At 37.6% G+C, this 22,031-nt stretch overlaps 1 protein-coding gene across 3 annotated transcripts in view; it reads right to left on the reverse strand.

Moving 5' to 3' along the window:
* The window catches only part of SUGCT (succinyl-CoA:glutarate-CoA transferase), a 309,674-nt gene that overhangs the window by 125,835 nt on the left and 161,808 nt on the right, over window positions 1-22,031 (reverse strand). For 2 of the 3 annotated variants that reach the window (XM_063158287.1, XM_063158295.1), the window contains exon 13: window positions 21,064-21,198. The exons of the other annotated variant lie outside the window; for it this stretch is intronic. In XM_063158287.1, coding sequence (XP_063014357.1) covers window positions 21,064-21,198 — 135 coding nt within the window. The remainder of the gene's footprint in view (window positions 1-21,063; window positions 21,199-22,031) is intronic. 3 annotated transcript variants of the gene reach the window in all.

Here is a 22,031-nt window from a genome sequence, read left to right on the forward strand (position 1 = left end):
ACAACAGTGGGTTTTCAGTGTGTGGCCTGTTAGAGACAGTATAAAGGGCAGAGCCTCAAGCTGCCATAGTTCTACAATTCCAGGCACTTCCAGTATCACAGAATATTATTCAATAAATGAAATGTATACATACGTGGAAAGATGACAACACTGTATTCTAAAACTATTCTGTGTATACAGTTTTGGGATGACCATACATTAACAAAGTATGTGAACACAAATAAGCTGATAATTAAGAGGCTGAAGCAGACCAAATTTTATTTTAAAGACTGTATAATTTGCAATTCAGACCTATATTACAATGTGAAGAGATAGACTGCTACAATTTGAATACTCAGTAATAGAGCATCTACTGGTTAACTGTCTTCTCTCACTGGAATTCAGCAAAGGCAATTGCAGAGTCCTGTGCCTGGGGAAGAATAACCCCCTGCACCCTACAGTCTGGGAGCCAAACCACTGCAAAGCAGCTCTGTGCAGAAGGACCTGTGGGTCCTGGTGGACAACAAGCTGTCCATGAGCCTACAGTGAGCCCCTGTGGCCAAGGCAGCCAATGCTCTCCTGGGGTGCATTAGGAAGAGCATTGCCAGCAGGTCGGTGGAGGTGATCCTGACCCTCTGCTCAGCCCAGCTGAGGCCACATCTGGAGTGCTGTGTCCAGTGCTGGGCTCCTCAGTACAAGAGGGACATGGAGCTCCTGGAGTGGGTCCATTGGTGAGCAATGAAGATGAATAAGGGACTGGATCATCTCTCTTATTAGGACAGGCTGTTTAGCCTTGAAAAGAGACAACTAAAAGGGAACGTCATTGATGTCCATAAGTACCTGAAGGGAGGATGTCAAGAGGATGAAGCCAGGCTCTTCTTGATGGTACCAAGCAACAGGACAAGGGGCAACAGGCAGAGACTGAGGCACAGGAAATTCCAGCTGAACATCAGGAAGAATTTCTTTACTTTGCATGTGATTGAGCATTAGAACAGATTGCCCAGGGAGATTGTGGAGTCTCCCTCACTGGAGATATCCAAGAATGGTCTGGACATATTTCTGTGCCATGTCATCTGGGATGACCTTGTTTAAGCAGGGAGGTTGGACCTGATGACCAACTGTGGTCCCTTCTGACTTTACCTATTCTGTGATTCTGTGATTAATTTTTAAAATTCTGAATGCCTTTGAATGGCAAATTGCTGTCTCTATGTAATTCAGTATTCATCTATTTGCCAATATATTACCATTTTTATTGTCCTCTCATGCCAAAACAAATGCTTCTCTGTGTATTTAAATGTCTTTTAAATATCACAACACTGAATCCTACAAAATTATAAAAAGGAAGCCTATGAAGAGTAAGATGTCATTCTGAATTTTGTTACAAATTCATAGTGTTGAATGATTTGCATGATGCTTTACTTGTGCAGTCTTGCTTGAAATAAACGTGTCAAAAGCATTCCAAGCTATTTAACAGAATGTCACTGTTTGTGCTTTTACTTCTAAGTAGGAAGCAATGAAAGAAGAAAATCTAAATTTGCCCTCTCAGGTATAATTCCCTATGCTCTCTTTCTTGAAGGAACGTATCAGGGAGAAGTGAGAAATATGATTTTAAAGATTAATTCTAAGAAGAATTTAAATTATTCATTGCTTTTAGCTTGATGATCATGCTACAAAGGGAAAGCAAGGGCTAGAATTCAATTTGCATTATTCAACTATCCAGATCAGCCTTTAAAATCATGACCCTGAGACCAGAGCAGCTCTAAAGGGAGCAGGCAGATACTGGGGACAGCACAAAAGGGCCTGTGGAGATCTAACCTAGCGCCTCTCCTCTGCTGTTGCCCATCACATGGATAATTCAGTTTGTTTCCAGGCCTCAGCCAGATCAGATGGGCAAAGCCAGGAGTGGAAAGAGAAGGGACAGGGAGGTCCCCTGGACCGCTGCTTGTGTATGAGGTGCCCCCAGTACACGTTGGGAGGGATCTCAACTGTTTCCTTGCAAAATGAATTTTGTAGCCTTGCAGTCTGGGATTGAATACATGCACAAATGACAACCAAGCATACACTGTTAGGGTAATTCTGAAGTCAACAGACTGCACAGCTAAAACTCTGAAACTTCTTGGTATTAAAAATAATTCTTAATGATATAACAGTCAGGAAGACAAAGAAAATAAGGGATGGTGTGTCCTATCATGTTCCCAGGCTGCTTGACTTGCTCTTCTCACTTTTTGAAAATCATCAATTTCTTGAAGAGACCAACTCATCAGGTTGTTCTACCAATGATACTTGAAAAGGATTATTTTCCTGATGCCTGAATGTATTTGTTTGTATTATTTTGTTTACATTTATTTGTTTATCGTTATTATTCATGTTCTGAAGTATACTGTACAATAAACTTCATTCAGAAGACTTGCTGTGGATTGATCTTTTACATGTGTCACAAGTAAAACCTTAAACTTTCCCATGATTCAAAAGAAATGGGGAAGGGGGAAAGTGTGGATCATATTAACTTAATTCAGAGAAATGATGTAAAAACCCCTGGGATTAGACAGATGCATGCAGGTTCTCTCATACAGACCCAAACCAGATTTGTGCTAACAAGATTAAATTTCATACCTTGGGATGTTTGGGAGTTCCTTAACATGCCTCTATTCATAAAAATGTTCTTTACTTCAGTGGGTCTAACTGCATGAGCAACATTGGCTTGTGAGTTTGCATATGTAAAGGTGCCGCTATAAGACACAATAAAATATGTCTGCCCAACCCTAATACATACTTAACAAGAGTCCTTGAGGAAATTAGATCAGAAAGGCTAGTACAGAATCTTAAGAGCAATAGGAATGAACCATGAAGTATAAAAATTTATATTATGTATATTATATATCTATAATAAAAGTAGGAATGCTCAAAACAAAATAATGATTCATGTTGGAAAAAACCACATCAACATAAAAATCATTACTAATGCAAAATGAGGACTAGCTGCTATTTGATAAGGCTAAATTATTTGCATTCTCCATGCAGGAAACTTTGGAAATTGACATACATTTATCACAGAATTGCAATCTTGAGATTAATCCTTCAGCATGGATGCTGACCATGTCACACCTTGACAACTGCCTAAAAATTTTTAAGCAGTTTGTTTGGAAAACCAAAAATCTGTTCTGCTAAAATCTTTCATAGTAACGTTCTTCCTTTTTCCTAAAATGTATTTTGCTCTGCTGTAACAGAAAAAAAAAATGCCTCTTCTAGTTTTTGCTAAGCAAATAAACATTGTTGGGCAAAAAACCCCCAAATCTCTGTATGTATGTATGCATCTATCTATCTATCTATCTATCTATCTATCTATCTATCTATCTATCTATCTATCTATCTATCTATCTATCTATCTACCTATCTATCTATCTAATCTATCTATCTATCTATCTCAGAATGCAGATAAAAATAACAGCTGCATTTACTTCAGCAGCTAGTGCTATTTGCAGACTGGATTCTGACTGAAGAATTCCTAAGTATTTTTATCCATCTCAGTGGAGTTACACAAAGCATGCACCATTAGAACAAATGGAATAATCTAGTCAGGAATTCCATATCTTGAAATAATTAAAATTCAAACATATTAGCATTAATAAATAATATTTTAAGGAAATACATTGCATTTAAGTCCCACTGCAAGCTTGAATTGTACAACACCACTTCTCTGGAGTTCAACTGCTCTCAGAAGTCCTGGATAATAAAGAAGAATAAAGATATTCAGGTGAGCCTTTGAAATGCTATGTTATACCTCCTAGAAGAGTGAACGCACATTGTATTTGTACCTTGCACAGGCTGTGCATACACTGTCAAATGCAGAAGTGACATTAACAATAAGAAGTTGACATTTGTTATTTCACATGGAGCTTAGACAATTTCTTTCATCTCATGGTATACATATTCTAAGAGAATCAAGATACTACAGAGAGTGAGCTCCCATGAAGTACTCTGCAATATTGCTAAAATAAAGATTCAGAACATAAGAAAAGAAAAAGCACAGGTACAATTTGTGTGGGCATTGGCATGGAATGTACACTTCTCCAAAATTAGCTAGGCATGCGTAGGAATGATGGAATGTTGTCTTCTCTGAAGCTGGCAGAGATAATTTCAGTTATTATGAAGGCCAGATGGTCTCATTACTCTTCATCAGCTATGTGGTAAGCCAGAACTTCCTCAAGGCTTCAAATGCTTTCCCTATGACAGGCCTAAATCACGTCAACAGAGAAAGGCTTGGGATGCTTGATTTCAGCTTTTCTTGCTTCCTTGGTCACAGCAAGATATTCATGGATTCTGCTGATCTGATCAGAAATTCCAATTCTGAAGGCATCTGGAGGTATTCCAAGGAAGTCTGCTTTTTTTTAAGGAACACTTTCAGATATTGTGAACTAGCAGCCAGAATTATGACTAAAAATGTCAGATTCAGTGCAAATTTCCAAGTAAAGTGTTCACAGCTATTTCAGGACTGGCTACATTCAGGTTCACAAGTCAGAAGAACAAGCAAATTCACTGAAATTCAGTCTGTAAGCCCAACATCAACATCATTAGGAAAAAGCTGAATGCTCATTCAATGATGCCTCAGCCACTAGCTTCAGAACATCACAAGTACTTTCCTTTCTTCCTTAATACAGAAAGAGGAGAGAAGAGATGTAATTTCACTGTGATTTTTTGCAGCTTTCTTTTGGATGGGGTCTGTAGACTATTTGAAGACTAAATAGTCTAATTTTCTCATGAGAAAATGAGTTGTATTTAAATGATTCAAGAAGATTTTTTTTAACATGACCATTGCTAAATAGATGATGAATCATGCTACTGATCACTTGTTTTCTGTCCATTCCTGAAAACTCTTTCAGCTATAACACACTTTATAAGATAACAGATTTTATAAGATTTTTGCATATTTCCATACAGAACAGCATACACATTTGTTTATATTATAACAGACACACTGTCAATCCAGAAAGAGTTTTAACTTTCTTATGCCAGTATAGAAGTGTAGTCAGTTGGTAAGAATTACTTCAGTATGAAAAACAAAACTGTGACAGAGTATTCCAGTTGGATCATTTTCATATGAAACAGGAAGGTGTACAGAGAAATAGGTACTAAAATAATGAGTTTATAAATTCATAGTGATTGCTATATGTCCCTTGATAGCATCTAAATCAATTGAAGCTGTTAAAGAAAAAAACCAGCAACTTTCACATAGAGTGGTGAAAATACTGCTAGTTAATTCCCAAACTCCTGCCTAGCTACTCTGAATTGAAATTGCTTAAAGGACTCTACCAGACTGAAGACATGACTCAATGTACAAATTCCATAGATATCAAATAAAATTATTTTCATTATTTATATTGATTCTTTCGATGGCTCTTCCAGAGGCATATGCCTAATTCAGGTAGTGAAGAATGGCAGACTTTCTCCAATTAGACCACCACCAGAGTTTAGAAGTTTCTGTTAATTTTCTCAAGCCCAAAGAACTGACTTCACAGATGGAATTGTTTATGTTATTACTTAAACTTCAATAATGCCTAAGTCTTGCCTCTCCATTTTTGTTTTGTGTTGGGTTTTCTTGTGATTTTTTGTTTCTTGGGGGTTTTTTTGAGTTTTTTAGAAAGTATTACAAGATGTTTGAGGATGGACATTCAGTAAATGGGAATGTCTTGAGAGGCTATATGAGGTACTTGCTACATACACACACACTGTAAAATGTAGTCCAAATGCTAATTCTCATCTATATACTCCTGTGCACATGTATGGGTAACTACTGCAGACAAAAACATTAGTGCTAGGAAAAGTTACCCATCATAGTATAAATAGTTATCTCAATGCATAGATATTTTTCAGTTGTAAAAACCTTAATCCTCCCAGATGAATTATGGAGGAGTGAGCAGGAGAGGGAAAAGGAGAAGGGGAAGAGGAAATGATGGGGAAATGGAGTACTCTAAAGAAACCAGTTCCACAAAGTCATAAACAGAGAAGATAAAAAGTGTTTAATTCAACACAGAGTCAACTTTTTCAATTGGGGGAAAAAAAATCCTGGCAAGAAACAACTCCCTAATGCTTCAATTTTTCCCCAGATAATAACCATCAGATCCTGTGCTACTTCTTACGAGCACAATTTCCTCATTGTTAGCAGCTGTTCATTGGGTAGCATTGCACAACTGGCCAGGTGCATTACGAAGGGAATGAAGGAGGAGAGGGGGTTGTCTGCCTCCAAAGCATCAGATGGACTAATAATATTCTTCAATACAGCAGTAACTGGCCCACTTCCTAAGCTACATTTGAGTTTTACTGAACGTAAATAAACAGTGGAGGGAAAAGGACACCCACAGTCCTGGACAAAGTCAGAAATCTTCAGGCATTTGTTGGGTTATTTTTCTGCCCCCACTTACCTGGAAGTTGGGAACTGCAAGATTATATGGCCTTTTTTTTTTATTTTTCCTCCTAGCTTCCTGAGGATTCCCAGGAAAGCCTCAGGGGACTGGGCCAGTTGCTTTGGGGACAGGCAACAAGCTGGCTCACATGCAGTCCTGTCACCCTATACAGGAGTGGCAGCTGATATTAAAATTGACAAATAGAAGTTATCCTGAAAGCTCTCTAAATTGATTGTTGTGAATTTATATTTTCCACTTCTCTGTGCACTACTTAAAAGAATTTTTGATGTGATGAGCATTTATTGTTAGCAGTTTTTCCATATCAGTTCAAAAGCTACAGCTGTTTTTGCACTGCTTTCACTGTATACTATTAAATGGATGATTCCACCATGACTTTGCACAGGAATAATCAATGGATACAAGTTCAGGCATGTTTATAGTAATGAGAACTACTGAATACTTGAACTTTGAAAACTCTTTATCAACAGTATATTGCCCTTAATACCCTGTGTAAAATATATAAGGCACAAAAATGACTAGCACCCACGAAAGAATAACAACAAGGATGAAAATTCTTATGGTGTGTGTAAACATATCTTAAATCTTAGGTCTTATCTGTAATGGTTGAAATTCAAACACAAGCCTCATGTTTTTTGTTAATTTGAAACGATCTGATTTTTTACATTATAACTCAGTTGAAATGGGAAATATATAAAAAAATCAGACTGAAACAGGACACCTTCAAGGAAAAGTCTGAAAAATAAGATATAATCCACAGGTCTATGATCTAACACATAACATGATGAAAACTGAGCATGAAAAATTTATTTTAACCCTGCTTTGACAGAGGATAATGTATCTTGCAGAATCATTTGTGTTTCTAATGTATATCAAAACTCAGTGAATTGGTCTCCTAACATTATGTTGTCTGCACAGACACACTTTCAGACCTAGAACACCAGAAGCATCATAAGTTAGATGATTAGAGGATGAAACACACAGAGTCCCACTTGCTATACATGCTGTCCCACGCATGTCTTGCTGATCTCTAACTACATGGATTCAGATTATAAAGTTCATATTATAAGATCACACATACAGAGCTTTAGATGGGTTTTACTGCTTTGATTGCTACAGAAAATAGACAAATAGAAATAAAGAGACATGCTAACTACTACATAAGTAATGGAAGGCACAAGTTTTAAATAAAATTTTTCTTTACCACCTCAAAACGATACCATATTTTCATATTTCATCCACCAAATCATTGTGAAAATTGTATCTAAATAATATTTAAACAAACCTCTACCAAAAAATGGAAAGTTTGAGAGAATTTTACCTGATATACTGACTTTAAATTATTTTTGTTTGTCTTCAAATATCTTTCTATTGAATTTTTATCACTTTTATTATATTTTTACACTTTTCCAGTGTTAAGATGGAAAGTTTCACGTTGCTCCCCTTTTTAGAAATCCCTAATAATGTTGCACTTGTGATGGGAACCAATAAACAGCTGTTAACAAAAAGGAGTTTATGCTTTTAAGAAGTAGCTAAATATCTGACAGCTATTCCCTTGAGAAGTACTAAAGCCGAGTAGTTCACTATTATACTCAACTCAAATGCACACAGATTTGTCACCAAGTACAAGAGAATGACAAGAAATAGTTTAACCCATTGTCTTTAACATCATTTAAATGTTTGATTGAAGTTTTCCTACTTGAATACCTAAATGAACACCTCAATTCATGTTGGTATGTCCTAACTGGCTCTTGTGGATAAAGCAGACAAATTGCAATACCCTATGTCAGTAGGTGCTAATAACTGTAAATTTACAACCATTTCTAAAGCCCATAATAAAGATTATTCAAGCTAATGTTTGATTTTGGCTCTAAAAATCTTGTACCTCAAGGCATAAAGAATATGACTTTTACTTTTACTATGGACTACACAAGCTTTAACATGGTTAATTTCACCTAGTTGCAATTTGAATTAGATTAGTCAGATTTTTCCTTTTAGATCATGAAATGAGTAGAAAGATTTATCTCAACCTAACCTATTTCTCCCAGTGGCCAAAGTGACTATATCTGTCTTTTAACTGGATGGTTACTAACCACTACCCTTAAACTCTAGATTTCTATAGAGATCTTACCTTATAAGATTAGTACCCTTTGCTTCCAGCAGGATACTGTCAGCCAGCTACTATGGATCTTGATATTAGCACCTCATTTCTCTGAGTTCATAAACATGTACTTCCAGTTTCACTCACTCTGTGTTCTGGAGTGGCTATCAGAAAACCCAGCAAGCAAGCAGACTACTGGCTTAGCGAAGGAACATGCATTAACGATTGACATGTCCCTTACTTGAAACAGCCACATGCAGAGGGTCGTGCTCAATGACCCAGAGTCCCAATGGACATCAGTGACAAGTGGTGTCCATGAGGGGTCTATACTGGGACCAGTGTTATTTGAGATCTTCATTTATGACAAACAAAAAGATTGAGTGCACCCTCAGCAAATTTGCCAAAGACACCAAGCTGAGTGGTGCGGTTGCCACACCTGAAGGATGGGACGCCATCCAGAGGGACCTGGACAAGCTCAAGTGGCCCCATGGGAATCTCATGGGGTACAACCAGACCAGGGCAAGGTGCTGCACCTGGGTTGGGGCAAGCCCAGTACCAGCACAGGCCGGGGGATGGACAGATGGAGAGCAGCCCTGGGGAGAAGGCCCTGGGGGTGCTGCTGGATGAGAGGCTGGACATGACCCAGCCATGGGCACTCACAGCCCAGAGACACAAACGTGCCCTGGGCTGCCTCCAAAGCAGCATGGCCAGAGGGGTGAGGGAGGGGATTCTGCTCAGAGTACTGGATCCAGCTTCGGGGACCTCAGAATAGGAAGGACATTGACCTGTTGGAGCAAGTACAGAGGAGGATCACCATGATGATTAGAGGGTTGGAGCGCCTCTTCTTTGAAGAAAGGCTGAGAGAATTTGGTTTATTTAGCCTGGAGAAGATAAAGCAGTTTCTGGGTAATCTAAATGCTGCCTTCTAGTACCTACAAAACAGATGGAGAAGGACTTTTTACAACAGTATATGGTGACAGAACAAGGAAGAATGGCTTAAAACTGAGAGTAGGTTTATGTTAGATATTAGGAAAAAATTCTTTTCTATGAGGTTGGTTGAGGCACTGAAACAGGTTGCCCAGAAAAGTTGTGGATGGCCCATCCCTGGAAGTGTTCAAGACCGGTTGGATGGAGCTCACAGATCAAGCTGGTCTAAGTGCAAGGTATCCCTGTGCACCATGCAGGGGTTTTAATTAGATAATCTTTAAGGTCCCCTCCAATCCAGGCCATTTTATGATAACATACTAGGAAATCAAAAGGAGGAAATGATCCCTAGACTTGCCACTAACCCGTTCCTACTCAAGAATCTATTGTTTCTCTGGATGGGCTCATCAGAGGAACAATTAAAGGAATAATTGACAGATTGTGCTGATTTTTCATTAAAGACACATCCCAGAACAAATGTCTTAGTGCAAAATAAAATAAAACAAAATAAAATTTTAGATGGAGCTATTTTAAGACCAGGTCCACCAAAGGACCACTTTGATGATTAAGGGACTGGAGTGCCCCTCAGATGAGAAAAGGTTGAAAGTGCTGCAATTTCTAAGTCTGGAGAAAAGTCAAAGTCATATCAGGGTGAACGTTATCAATGGATATAGATCCCTGAAGGAAGGGTGTAAAGAAAAGAATGATGGGTTCTCTTCAGCAGTGCCCAGAGACAGAAAAGAGGCAACAGGTACAAAGAGGATATGCTGTTTGAACGTCAAGAAACACATTTTTACTGTGACAGTGACTGGGAATTGAAACAGGATGCAGACTCTGCCACCCCGATAGATATATTCAAGTCCACCAAGACATTATGCAGGGAAACTGACTGTAGATGACCCTTCTTTAGCACAGAGATTGGACTAGAGGACCTTAAAAAGTCCCTGTCAACATCAACTCTCCTGTGATTCTGTAAAGGAATTCAAGATTCCAATTCCACTCTTCAGTGGAGGTGACAACACAAAGTGAAATGAAATGCCATCCAAAAAAGCCCAAATGCAGTTCTTATTTCTGATATAGATACAACCTCTGCTGTAGCAAATGCACTCCAAATTTCTTGCTGCTAGTGTCACACAGTCCATTTTTCACGCTTTCTCAGGAAAGGAAGCCTAATTGTGCAAAAAAGGGAGTTGATAAATTAGAGATTTGACTATCATTATTTCCCTCACACATCATCAGTTAAATCTAGCTTATATCCAAAATATTTTAAAATCACTGTGCTAGTGGTTGTTTTGTTATCTGTAATGAGTATGAGTTTAATAATAGCGCATGATCCATACTGCACAGGAACCAGTGACATAGCTATTAAGAAGTTCTAATTTTCCCCACAATTTAAATAAAATGCACTCTCCATCCTCTAGTTTCCATGATGTTTTAAAAAAAAGAGCTGTGGCACCACAATATTACTCTCTGTCTAAGAGGAATACAAACACAAGAAAGGCCAAAGTTGTATACAAGAAACAAAATACTGGCCAGTTATTGCCTTGGTCATGATTATATGCAACGAGTAATAATAAATGGAAGATCCTCAAAATATCCTTTTAAAGTCTGAACAGGATCAAAAACATTTAAACTGCACTAGTGGAATCTTTAAAACAGGATGTTACACTTAAGGTATAATGTAATGTGTTTGTCTTTCATGGAGCAATTAATCACTGGATGGAGGAGTTAAGACCCAATCAAAACGGAAAGGTGTTTATTGCTGCAGCTGGTCATTAAATTATTTCTATAAAGCTTAAACACTGGGTTTTATTGTTTTTATTACAGATCCGCTCCTATAAAAAATACATTTAAACTTCCTTTTTTCGATTTTGTGGGTAATTTCTTGTGCTTCTGTTAACCAAACAAAACCAAACCCAAAGAAACAGTATGTTATTCTGTTATCAGTGGTAATAGGAACCAGAAAGATAGAAAAACATGTCACCTCGAATCTCAATATGTATATCTTTTAGCTATGGGAAAAACTCCATGAATTATGGCAGTAACACAAAATCATTATGTGAGGTGTTTTTTTCATTGAATGGAAATTCCTTTCATTCAAGACAGATAGTTGATTAAAATAAATTATTTCTTGGTATATGGAGGTCCTTAAGAAGATTTTTAAGTACCCTTAAGATACCTATATATGTAGTCCTTTCAATGAAGCATTTGTAATTTTGGATAGACACCTTGGCTAGTAGTAAAGGAATGAAAGAAACTTCTCCACTACATTTAATCCTTCAAATGACTGTACTAAAGGAAACATCTGCAAGGAAATATCCACGGGACAGCCGTGGATATTTACTGCATTATCAAAGGATTTGTTGTCTTGATTGCTTCAATGAGGTATTTTTAGTAGATGCAGGTGCTTTGTGGGATTATCTGTTCATACCAAGAGGACACGTGGAGGCTCACAATTTTGATCTGAAGCAAAACCTATGGACTTCCCCAAGAGAAAAACTGAATCCCAAATTTCAACACCCTTGGACTGATTACCATGATGAATGACATAGAATTGTCACATGGGAAATAAAACCATAGAATGAGTTTGGGTGACATGTAAGGGAAGAAAACCTGTACCTTGAATATTTTTTGAAGAAAATGAACAGGCTACAGAGGGCATGCTGAAGTAATATAAGATACTCACTATATACCAATTTTGAAAAAAAAACTTGCTAACTGCTTTAAATAGCAGAGCCAACACTTTCTGGCAATCAGAGCTGACAAAATAATGTTTCTTGGAATGAGTCAAAACTATTGAAGCAAAAGCTCACACCCTTTTTCCTGGTGCTGGTGCAAAGAACAACTCTTGTGATATGTGCACAGAGATGTTAGCAGACAAAGTTTACAGTTTAAATATATATGGCTGCAAACAAATCAACAGCATAACATACACACATTCTCTTAAGAAGCAGAAGAAAATACTACCAAGATTTATTCAAGACCTTTCTAATGTGCTACATGGTTCCATTTAGCACATCAATCAAGAGGAATTAATTGCAGATAAATTCATTTACAATTACTTCAATGCTTTCCCAATGGTATTCAATCTGTAATTTCTTTCCTTGATATCTGAATGTAATTTTTTCTCAGTTGTAGCTAGAATTTAGAAAAATTATCCTTGAGCATTAACCTTCTAGAAATAGCTTTGTTACTTTGATTCATAAACAGTTTTTAAGAGTATTAAACATACACAAAAATCAGAATACAAATGAGTATAGTTCATGATTTGAGATTTTGAGGAAAAAATATTCTCAGGCCATCAAATTTCAGGGTGGAAATCTAACATTAGGAAAAGAGAAGTCAGCAAAGTCTCTTCCGTATTGCAAAAAGCATGATTTTAGCCTTTTGGAAACATTTTTTGGAGTACGAGGAAAAAGTTATATATTGGACATCACATTGCTTATGGGAAAAATAGAGTGGATTAAGCCACACCTGGTTGAAAATGGAAAAACTGTATTTGAAATGTCTGCAGAGCTCATTAGTACCTCGATACCAAATTATTCAAAGCTATCTTTGGCTTTGACTCAAGATGCTGTCCTAAGCATGGCGGCACAATAACAATCCAAAAAGCTCCACAGATGTATACTAGAAAATGATAGTGCTTCATTAATTACCAAAGTAAAAACTTGCTAAATAGAGGCCCATTTTAGAAAATAAAAAAGAAACAGACTGTTAAAACCAGATGGGAAATAGACTATAGTAGCCATTCATTACCTTTACATTTGCAACCAAGAGTGAGTATTGCCAGAACAGTTTGTTCATTTGTATAACGAATTCCATGCTTATATCACTGCATTCAGTTTTACTGAAAGTTCTGTATAATACATAGAACATTCAAAAAAAAAAAAAAAAAAAGAAGAGTCAATAATGCATAATCTAGGTGAAGATTTTGGTCAGCTTTATAGCAAGATAGCAATGGATTGATAATTGATGCCTATGTACAATACATACAATACATTTGTATAACGAATTCCATGCTTATATCACTGCATTCAGTTTTACTGAAAGTTCTGTATAATACATAGTTCATAGTGCAATGAGTAACAGGTGTGAGAGGGTAGAAGTCCATTAGAAAAATAACAGAAAAACAGTTGACAGCCATAAACCTGGAAATTGAAAATTTTACCACCCAATACTTTCCTTTATACCACGAAAATCCATGACATAAGGGACAGATCTTTGGTTTCTCAACATAGCTATGGTAACAAAGGCCAGAGTAATTATACCCTAGTTTTGTCTTTTAAATTGAATCACTAATGAACTACTTTTTGATAACTTCCTAATTACACTCTCTACCTCTAAAAGCCCACAGACTACTTCAAAAATAATTTTTCTAAGTTTTTTTTACTCACAGAGTGCATCTCTATTTTTAATAGACATCATTAAAATGAACTGAGTTGACTGAATGACTTTTGTAAACTATCTCTAGAACTCTATGTTGAGACACAGAATTGCTCCTAATTTCCCCTTATACCATTAACGTTTCTTTAAATTATTCTGCTGTGTTCATTGATTTATTCCTATATTTGGAAAGAAGAATAGACCTTGAACCTACTTAAGTCTATTGTTGTGTTGAAGTTAAACTATACAATATATTAATGAGAAGAAAATTGTCAAATCTCTAAGCCTGTAACTTCCTATATGTTCAAGGTTTTCCATATAGATTTTTAGTCCATTTGTCTGCTCAAAATCATATTCTTCCCCATGAAATACTTTTTACAGTCAAAAAATACTGCCATGAACATCAATACATGTATTTTAATCATCTAACTCATATCCAAAGACATTTTACTTAATGTAAATCTAACAACAGCGGCTGCAGTTGGAAGAATATACAGGCTATTTGCACCAAGTAATCTGTTTGAGACATTGAAGAGGGCCTTGTCCTGGTTTGAAAGACAGGTGTCTGCCAAGGAAGGGGGGAACCTCCCTTGGAATGGGGAATATGAACCCCTTCCCTCCAAATTACTACAACTTTGAAATTATGGGGCTTTCAGGCCCTGTGTATCAGAATGAAAATATATATATTTATATATATATTTTACATATATCTATTTTTATATTTATTTATTTATTTACATATATATATATATATATATATAAAACACTGGAAACTAGGAAAGTGTATATAATATTGGAAAGGGAATAACAGCTCTTCACTAGATAATATGTAGCAAGACAGACAACCACAACAGCAGCAAGACCAAACAGAAGAACAGAACCCATTAAGAGCCTTCTCCCGCCAGCGGCCCTTTCCCCTTGGGTGCAGTTACGGTCACAGCCGGCAGGGGCGCTGCTGGCTCCCGGCCGGGCAGGTGCCATGAGTCCCCCACAGCTGCAGGGGGCGCTGTGGCGCGAGCCCCGCTGCCTCTCCCATGTCTAATGGCGGCATTGCTGGGGGAAGAGATAGAAAGGGGCTTCCTTTAAAAACTCATGGGAGGCAGCTGGTCCCAGTGCCCCTCCAGATGGCAAAATCGGCTGTAGTGGGAACCTCAGAGCCGCAAGCTGGAATGGCAGAGGCGAGCAGACCCTGGGGTGGCAAACAAAACGCAGCAGAAACCTTGCAGCCATAGCAGGAGCCACAGGGTATCCAGGTGGGCGCAGGGTGTTGGGTTAAAGTGTAGTCAAAAATCCCACACCGCAGCAGAAAAGAGCAGGGCTGGATAGCAGCAGCTGGGCTCTTAAAACAGCCGGGAATCTCGCCCTTGGAATAGGAGGGGAAGGGGTTGGGGTCCTGGGTTTTCCCCTGCAGCGCCTGAGTAGATGGTGATCTCCTTTCCAGTGAAATCAGGTGTTGAAACAAAAAAAAGGTCCCTGTTAAATGGCTACTCTTATGAGCAAGAGTTCACTCACTGTAGGAGAAGCAGTACAGGGTTGGACCTCACCATAGCAGGGAATTCTCCTTGCACTAGCAGCAACTGGAACGTTCCCTTCTGGTTCTGAAAGTGAGCAAGGAACTGAGTCCATCCCCCTGACCTCATAGCCAAAAATCTCACAGTATCTTTTATTCTCAAGAGAAAGCCCCCCCAGCTAGGACAGTAGCCAAATGCACCCTTCCCCAGCCACATCCGTTGTCTCTTAAGTATCAGTCATTCCTATCTCTTAGGTAACAAATGTGAGAAAATTCCCTGAGAGAAAGAAGAGGGAAAAAAAGGAAAAATCCTAACCTCCAAAAGGCCTTAACTTGTTGTTCTTGTATCAATGTTCATAAAATATTATCATTAATATATCACTCACAGCTTTTGCTGTTTGAATCTGTGTTCCAGTTTTGGGAGTAACAGAGCCTGACAAAGAAAATAGTTCCATTTCCCTCAATATAGGACCTAAAACCTGTAATTCTATCTGTGGATTTTCTTCTTTCTGGAAAAGAGAGTTTCATGGGAAAATGCAAACTTATATATTTCTTCAGTCCAATATATGCAATTGCACAATTTTTGTGCTTTCAGTATGAAAAAATGAGTTAAACAATACTAAGATCTTTCATCCAGATTTACTCCTGGGAAGCTACATATTTAACAAAGATAGTAAGTTACCCAAGCTAAGGTCTTGTGTAATGCCTGACAGAGTTAATTAACCAATTTCTGCCAGAACAAATTTTGAATGCTTTCTTCTCTGCCTCATTGTAGTTTACCCTTATAGACTCTAGCCATTCTCATGGATCTAGCCATAACTACCATACCACACTTCAAATATAAGACAAGTTCAGATATAAAGCCACCCTCATTTTTCAAAGGCTACATAGAAAAATCAGCAGAACTTATTAATAAAAAATAAATTCACTACTGGAACTTCTTAGACCATCTTCTCCAGACTCAGCTTCCAAAGTCCTTCCTCCTCATAGTCAGCTTGCCAGGCATGCTGGCAGCTGTCTGCACATCTGTTAATCGAGCTCTTCACATGCAGGGCTTGGACCAACCACACCAGTTGTGCATGTCCACAGCTGGATCTGGACTTTGGCAAACAGATGAGGAAGGTGAACAGATGGACTAATCCCAAGCTCTCCAAGCAACATGGCAGACTATCAACATCTACCTTCCTTCAAAACCTTGAACTGAGTGGGCTTGGGCTGCTGTCTGTACTACCCCTGCCTGTGTGAGGCTGGGAAATTCAGAAGGCTCATCATATAAATGGAGTTTTAAAGGAGGCCAGACAGTGAACTCACAGAATTACAGAATATTCTGAGTTGAAGGGACCCAAAAGTCCAACTGTTAAGTGACTGGCCAATACAGGGATGGGATCCACATCACACAACCTTAGTGTGATAAGCACCATGCTCCAACCAGATGGGTTAATCTCACTCAACTCATGCCTTTTATCAATACAGGAGTAAGTTGTGGGACTTTTTACCTTTGCCTTTCATGCAAGCTTCATAGAAATGTAATGGAGTACCACTAAAAGTAGTACTTCTACATTTTGCCAAGCATTGGAAATATTTTTCCTCTTTTTAGTCCCCACCCTGACACCCCCCTCCCAAAGTATATCTAAGCAAGCATGATACTATATCACTCCATGAATCTATCATTTCTAGATTCAAGCTTTTAATCTTCAAGTTAAATCCATAATAATTCTTTCATTAGTTACTCATTTGTTGTTTCCGTCATTTCCCTTCAGAGAAAAGACTGTTGTTTAAATTAATATAATATATTCATATAATTGAATAAATATAATTAAATAAATGCCATGGTCATATCCCAGCTAAGGGAATATAGGAACAATTCTGTAATTACTACCCACGTAACAACTACCAAGCTGAACTGACCTACAATGACTAAGAAGCTTGCAAAAGTCAATCTTCCAACTTTGGAAATAACAGAAGTCAGTTCACAGACAGACATATAAACATATCAAAACCTCCTTTTACAGCATTATTTACCTCCTTGTTACCAGCGCCAACTAAACTGTGAAGATACATTCAAGACATTGGATATGATCCTTCACATTCTCAGAATTCACTGAACATCTGTCAGGTATTCTGGTTATTGTGCCTGGCTGCTTTAGGATAATTGGCTGAAAATAGTAAAGTATACACTTATTATTTTCCAAAGTAAAGCTAATATAATTTCGTATGATCAGAATTTTCTGGGAAATACACAATGAGAAGTGAGAAAACTTCACCTGTGGAATATAAAAATCAGCTGATCGCAGAGTGAAATCTGTGATTCTGAGGAAGCAATTCATTTCTTTAGACAATGCTATTTGCATATAAAAGGAAAACTTTCCACAAAGAAAGGACAAAAACTGCTTGTTCACGAGCTTCCATAAAGATCCTGATCATGCCAAAGCCATTTCCCCTTACAGACAGGTGGGCTAACGCCTGGCAAACAGCAGGGAGTGGTAAACATTTTAGTTTTGGTATATGAAAAACGTCAGTGATTTCTCAGATAGTATCTCAGAAATTTAATGACTACAGTGTGGCCCGGAAATGAGCAGTAATGAACAGCATTGAATCATTTCATCTCTAAATGCAGCAAGAACAAAGCCTAATAATTATCCACAGCAGCTTAAATTGAGAAAACCACAAATGACTTTGCCTTTTGAAAGTCAGGGATAAGGCTAAGAAAAGTTGCAGCCAAAGGCTAAAAGAGTTAACTTGGGTATCTACATGTCAGACTCCTGCTTTCTAAGCACTGGCTCAGAGGTTTCTGATTCAAGTTGATGGCAGAAAAGCCAGCATGCTTTTTATCAGACGTTAGTGTTTATAGAAGCAATACAAAACAGGATTCTGTTAAATGTATATATTATGCCAGATCAAACTATAAATTGAACCATCTGTGTCCAAGTTAATCTTAGATACAGCAAGGAGATTATTTGAATTGTGTGTTTCCTTTTGTGACCTTTTTAGATGCGGCTTTGTTTGAAAGGGGGAAGGGATAATTTTCTTAGCTTTTTATTCCTAAGCAGCAATGCCAATAGTCCAGTATAAGAGCAATATCTTTTAAAATCACCCAGCTGAATAGCAAAAGTCCTTTAGTAATTTCCCAGTATTGTTATACAGGGAGCTCTAAAAAATAAACTATAGTCATATAAATAGAGGCTTGTAGTTTTAAGCATGCTACAAGCCATTCATGACATAAGTATTCAATTAAAACTGCTTTTATGAGCAGTAATCACATTCTGAAAAGGCAAACATGAACAGTTTGTGGATATAGCCATAATGCCTGCAAAATTAACTTTTAAAAAATGCAGGTAAACAAAATTCCATCTCTCTGCTACTTAAATAAAAGATTTTAAAATTCTTTTGCTCCTGCCTCCAGGACACAAGGGACAGGAAGGAAAATTAAGAATTAATATTTTATTACTGAAAAAATAAGGAAATTATTTGCCTTCATGCATTAATATTATCAAAAACCAATCTCAGTTTAACTGAAACTATGATTACAATAAACAAATTTTAGTTGTGGAAGTAATAGAACAGAACAGCTGTAGTTTCCAGCAGTATCAATCTGGTTAACTGGCAACAGCATGGCACTTTAAAGAAGACAGAAACTTTTAGCTCTGCAGGTCACCTCTTGAGCTGGAAGTAATTTAGGATAGAAATTTCACAGTGACTACCTCTCCTCTAGAAGTACATGTTGGTTTAAGACTCTTAAATCCAGAAAAGCCATTTTTATTACACTGACAAAATGTTTACAAAATAGCCAACAGAGTTTGCAAGGAACACCTCTTCCCCCATTCTCCTGACTCTCCCTCTTTAATCTCTCAGTTTTGAATGCTATTTCATTCTCAGCTCCTAACCCACCACCTATCATGCAAACTCTGATTACCTATTGTAATTTGTCAAAAATAGAATGAATTCAAGGCTGAAAATGGGTAACATAACATAGAGATGATGATCAATATTTGATGAGATGAAATGGAAGGACTGATATAAGGAATTTCAGAAAAAAAATTCTAGACCATAATATAAACATACTTTACAACATCTACAAAATATGTACAGTATATAATATGAACCTGAAGCAAGTCCTCTGAAATCCAGTTGCTTAAGATGAACATGAAGAGCCAGCCCCTTATCTTTCAAAAGGCATTTTCTCATTTTTAATATCATACATAGCATGATGATATTAAAATCACACCTGTCAGCAAAGCTACACTTGGTATTGCTGTGCCATTAATTAAAGCTACTTGAGGCCACTGTTAGCACTCCATCCCTTAGCAAATACTGTTGAATACATTGTTGACTAGATTTTATTTCATTCCTAAATTTATTTCATAAATTTTTCACTCTTCAGAGAACAGATATAGAAACATATTTTAAGGCCCAAAAAAACATAAATAGATCAATTGGATCTTTAACATTGACTTGAGGTGGGACACAATAATATCCAACCTCCTTTCACTTGTTTTGACTTGTACAGCAGAGTGATATACAGATTTACCCTACCTTCTGAAGGAATGCTTTGCTTATCACACCTGAGGGAGTGGAACATTAGAATCTATAATTTCTGATAGATTACTTTTTAGATTCTCGGATTTTGGGGAAAAGTTCTTAATTTCCAAGTGATTGGAAAATTTACTAAGAAAGAGTGAGGGGAAGCTTACATACTTCTGGCTGACATTTCTCATATCAATTACGTTCTCCATTAGAAAAATTTGAAAATTATCAAAAATAAAATTTTCACCAACAAAAATTATTTCAGTCAAAACTGAAACCAAATTAAAAGCAGGCTCTATGTGAATTAAATCCAACTTCACCTTTTCAAAACAAGAGCCTGAAATCTATTGGTTTCAGATCCTGTACCTCAAAGCCAGTTACAAAGTCAATGATTGCTTTGGTGTTACTTTTGTTAAATGCAGCTCCATATCCATAGACACTTGGAAAATATACATATTTTAGGAAAAGTTTTTCTATTGCTTAGCTTTGCCTTCCTGTTTTATGTTGAAGAAAGTATCACCTTTGTATCACAGGAATATAGTGGGGGCAAAGGTCTGATCATCCACATTTTCTGTACAAATCCATCACTGAAAATGATCCATTCAAAATCCTGTACTAGCACTGAACTAAAAAGATTCTGGCAATAGCCAGTAGGGCAGTGGTAATCCAGGGGAAACAGCTCCATGATCCATTCCCAGTTTGCAAAGAGATGTCTTATACAATAGTTATGCACCCCTCCTGGGAAATGGACGTGCTTGAACACCTCTTAGAAGTGCCTGTATAGCAGTGCATGTGGTATGGGAAACAAAGAGGATTATTTGGAGATCTGTGTGCAGTTACAGGGCTTCATCTCATCACTTTAAAGAGACATTCCATGACTGTAATGCAAGGCTACATGCTTTTAGGAAAACAGGACAAAAAGACATGGTGGTGGAGCTGCCCTTTGCATAAAGCAAATCCTGGAATGCATGGAGCTTCACCTTAGGGAGGATGATGAACTACCAAGAGTTTCTGGATTAGCATGAAAGTGCAGACTAATGAGGGTGTCACAGTTGCTATCTGTTACAAGCCACCTGATTAGGAAGAGGAAGCAAATGAGGCCTTTTACAGAAAGCAGCCCCACAGACACACACCCTGCTTCTTAAGGGGGACTTCAACCACCCTGACATCTGCAGAGCAAAGTACAAACACTCCAGGAGATTCCTGGAAAGCACTCCCAATACCTTTCTGATACACATGGTAGAAGAACCAAGAAGGAATAATGTGCAGCTCAAACAATAAAGGAGGGCCTGATTGGAGATGTGAAGGGAGGAGGCAGCTTTGGCAGCAGTGACTGTGAGGTCATGATGTCCAGCATCCTGCAAGGAGGAAGCAGGGTGATCAGTAAAATTGCAACCCCAGACTACAGGAGAATTAACTTTGTCCTCTTTGGGGACCTTCTTGGAGGAATCCCATGGTCCTTGTAAAGCTTGCTGAAAAAAACTGCATTGGCATTTAGAGAAGCAGAACCACCTCCAAACAACTGGATGTTGAGTCAGTTCCAGAACTTGTGATCACATCTATAAGCATAAAGCAGCATCTAAATGAGATTTTGAATTATATTTTTGCCATTTTTTCTCATATTGGATCTGTAACACAAAGTCATGGGTTTCCATTACTCTAGACTCTCCCAAGATCTACAAATTTCGTGCACTGAAGCAGTATTCAGCACTGTTTGACCTTGAAATAAAAGGGACAGAAGACATGAAGAACTAGAATTACAACCTGAAGTTTTCAAGGGTGTTGAAGGAATCTAGTCACCCTGCAGAACTCAACACTTTTCCCCACTTTCTAATGCATGTGAAACAAAATTATTTTACCTTACTGCTCCGAGATTCAGCCACAGTAAAACAAACACATCCAAAATCAAAAAATATCAAATTGTACATTATTCTTAAGGCACCAATCTCTTCCTTAACAGAAGATAAAGGACAAAAAACTTGTGAAGTATGTTAATCACTTTGCTTAATGTTAAACTGGAAGGTTCTCAGTTAAGAAAAAAGAAGATTTTGCATACAGTAATAAAAAAAAAATTAAACACTGTGAGGGTAGTATAGAGTCCAGGAACCCATAAAGTAAGGCCTGATACTAGCATTCTTCAAAGCTATTTCCAAAATGTGAAAAAACCCTCTTATATTTAAGGAAATATTCA

The sequence above is a fragment of the Melospiza melodia genome, chromosome 1 (assembly GCF_035770615.1).
Source record: "Melospiza melodia melodia isolate bMelMel2 chromosome 1, bMelMel2.pri, whole genome shotgun sequence".
NCBI lineage: Eukaryota > Metazoa > Chordata > Aves > Passeriformes > Passerellidae > Melospiza > Melospiza melodia.